The sequence below is a fragment of the Myotis davidii genome, unplaced genomic scaffold (genome assembly GCF_000327345.1).
Source record: "Myotis davidii unplaced genomic scaffold, ASM32734v1 scaffold31, whole genome shotgun sequence".
Lineage (NCBI taxonomy): Eukaryota > Metazoa > Chordata > Mammalia > Chiroptera > Vespertilionidae > Myotis > Myotis davidii.
Window position 1 is genome coordinate 3,691,336 of NW_006283639.1, and position 1,930 is coordinate 3,693,265.

The 1,930-nt window shown below is 29.9% G+C and overlaps 1 protein-coding gene across 1 annotated transcript in view; it reads right to left on the reverse strand.

Moving 5' to 3' along the window:
* LOC102751751 (transmembrane protease serine 11B-like protein) overlaps positions 1–1,283 on the reverse strand; it is a 19,986-nt gene extending 18,703 nt beyond the window's left edge. The window contains exon 1 of the mRNA XM_015565866.1: positions 1,201–1,283. Coding sequence (XP_015421352.1) covers positions 1,201–1,208 — 8 coding nt within the window. The 5' untranslated portion in view covers positions 1,209–1,283. The remainder of the gene's footprint in view (positions 1–1,200) is intronic.
* Positions 1,284–1,930: the final 647 nt, after the last annotated feature.

The window sequence follows — 1,930 nt, forward strand, 5'->3', positions numbered from 1 at the left end:
CAGTGAGTATAATCTTTCTAATAACATTTTATGTGAATACTGATGTTGTAAAATAAATAAATGTGTGTGTGTGTGTGTGTTGTTGTGTGTGTGTCTTAAAGGGCTCAACTATTTTCTCAATATGAACATTTTTAGAGAAATATTTGTATAAAAGGTACACACATATCTGTACATTAAATATTTTATAACTAGTTTTACTTAATTTTGCTATTTTGCATGCATTTTTATGAAAATGTTTTGTGAATTAAAAGTAAACTTTTAAAGTGACATTAATTATCATTGTTTACTTCACATAATAATTATCTCTATTACAGTGAGTATAATCTTTCTAATAACATTTTATGTGAATACTGATGTTGTAAAATAAATAAATGTGTGTGTGTGTGTGTGTGTGTGTGTGTGTGTGTGTCTTAAAGGGCTCAACTATTGGCTCAAGATGAACATTTTTAGAGAAATATTTGTATAAGGTACACATTCATATCTGTACATTAAATATTTTATAACTAGTTTTACTTAATTTTGCTATTTTGCATGCATTTTTATGAAAATGTTTTGTGAATTAAAAGTAAACTTTTAAAGTGACATTAATTATCATTGTTTACTTCACATAATAATTATCTAGTCAAATACGTGATAAAAATAAAAGGCACATGTTTATATATAACTAAATCATTCTAATTCATGATCATTTTACAGATAAAAATACATGATTAAATAGCTGCTTAAAAGTGACAGACTTTTCAGATTTTATATATGATTCTACAAAAAAAAACAGCTATGAAGCAATAATACTATAAGATTCAAGACAATATTTATGATAGCACTTTAAAAAGCACAAAATGTTAAAAAACAACAATTAACTCATAATCATGATCACCACCAATAACAATTTAACATTTGATTTATGAGAAAAAAATTATCTTTGTTTCCTCTTTTCCATTTTACAAGTCACACATCTGTTAAGCTGCATGTCACCTTTCTGAAGCACTCCCTGAATCACTGCACAAAACTACAGATTCTAAAACAAATATGTGTGTGTGATAGAGTTGTCTCCAGGCAGGAACTTTAAAAATATGTGGAAAAATTACAAACTCCTCCTAAACTCAGTTATTTTACTACAGTCCTTGGGTGAGGGTCATATTGAAGAAATAATTTAGTTTTATTTTTGTCGGAATTTTAGGCGAGCAAATCTCCACTTACCTATACATAATGTGCCGATATATTAGCTGTTGATGTCAATAGCAATAAAGGAAACTTCTGCACTTCTTTTGTCCTGATCAGTGGTTCTCAGGTAAATGTGCTAACCACAATGATACCTGGGATTTTAAGGGTTGGGTGCAATAGCAGAGGGTAATTAAAAAGAAACTTGTTTAACAAGTGTTGGTGACAGCTGTGCATCTGTGGTTAAAGGAAGAACTGAAAATCACTCTTTGAGTTGTATACTTAGAAAAAGACAGTAGACACCATTTGGATTGGTTGCCTGAGAGCTCCGCCCAAGAAATGCCACCACATATTCGTGAATCAGTGCTCTGACTCAGATTCCATCCATTCCTTTTATGATGCAGAGCTCTTCCTCGGTGAAACCAACTCTACTCACCAGAGCAGTCTTTGACAAATGACTTAAATATGCATTGTTGTTTTTGTGTGTGTTTTTAATACAATAATTCAGCAAGCATTACTCATTTGTAACATGTTTAATCTAAAAACTCTCACTGGGACTCTGCACATAACTATATAGAAATAGATTTACAGATAGAAGTAGTTTTTGGTGTAAGAAACATCAGTTCTATTTTGATAATTCTTTTTTTTTATTGCTTAAAGTATCACAAAGAATATTACATATGTCTCCTTTTTTTAATTCTTTATAAGAAATGGAACTAATTGACCTAGTCAAGAGTGATGTTATTAAGTAAATATGGAGTCAGTTTTT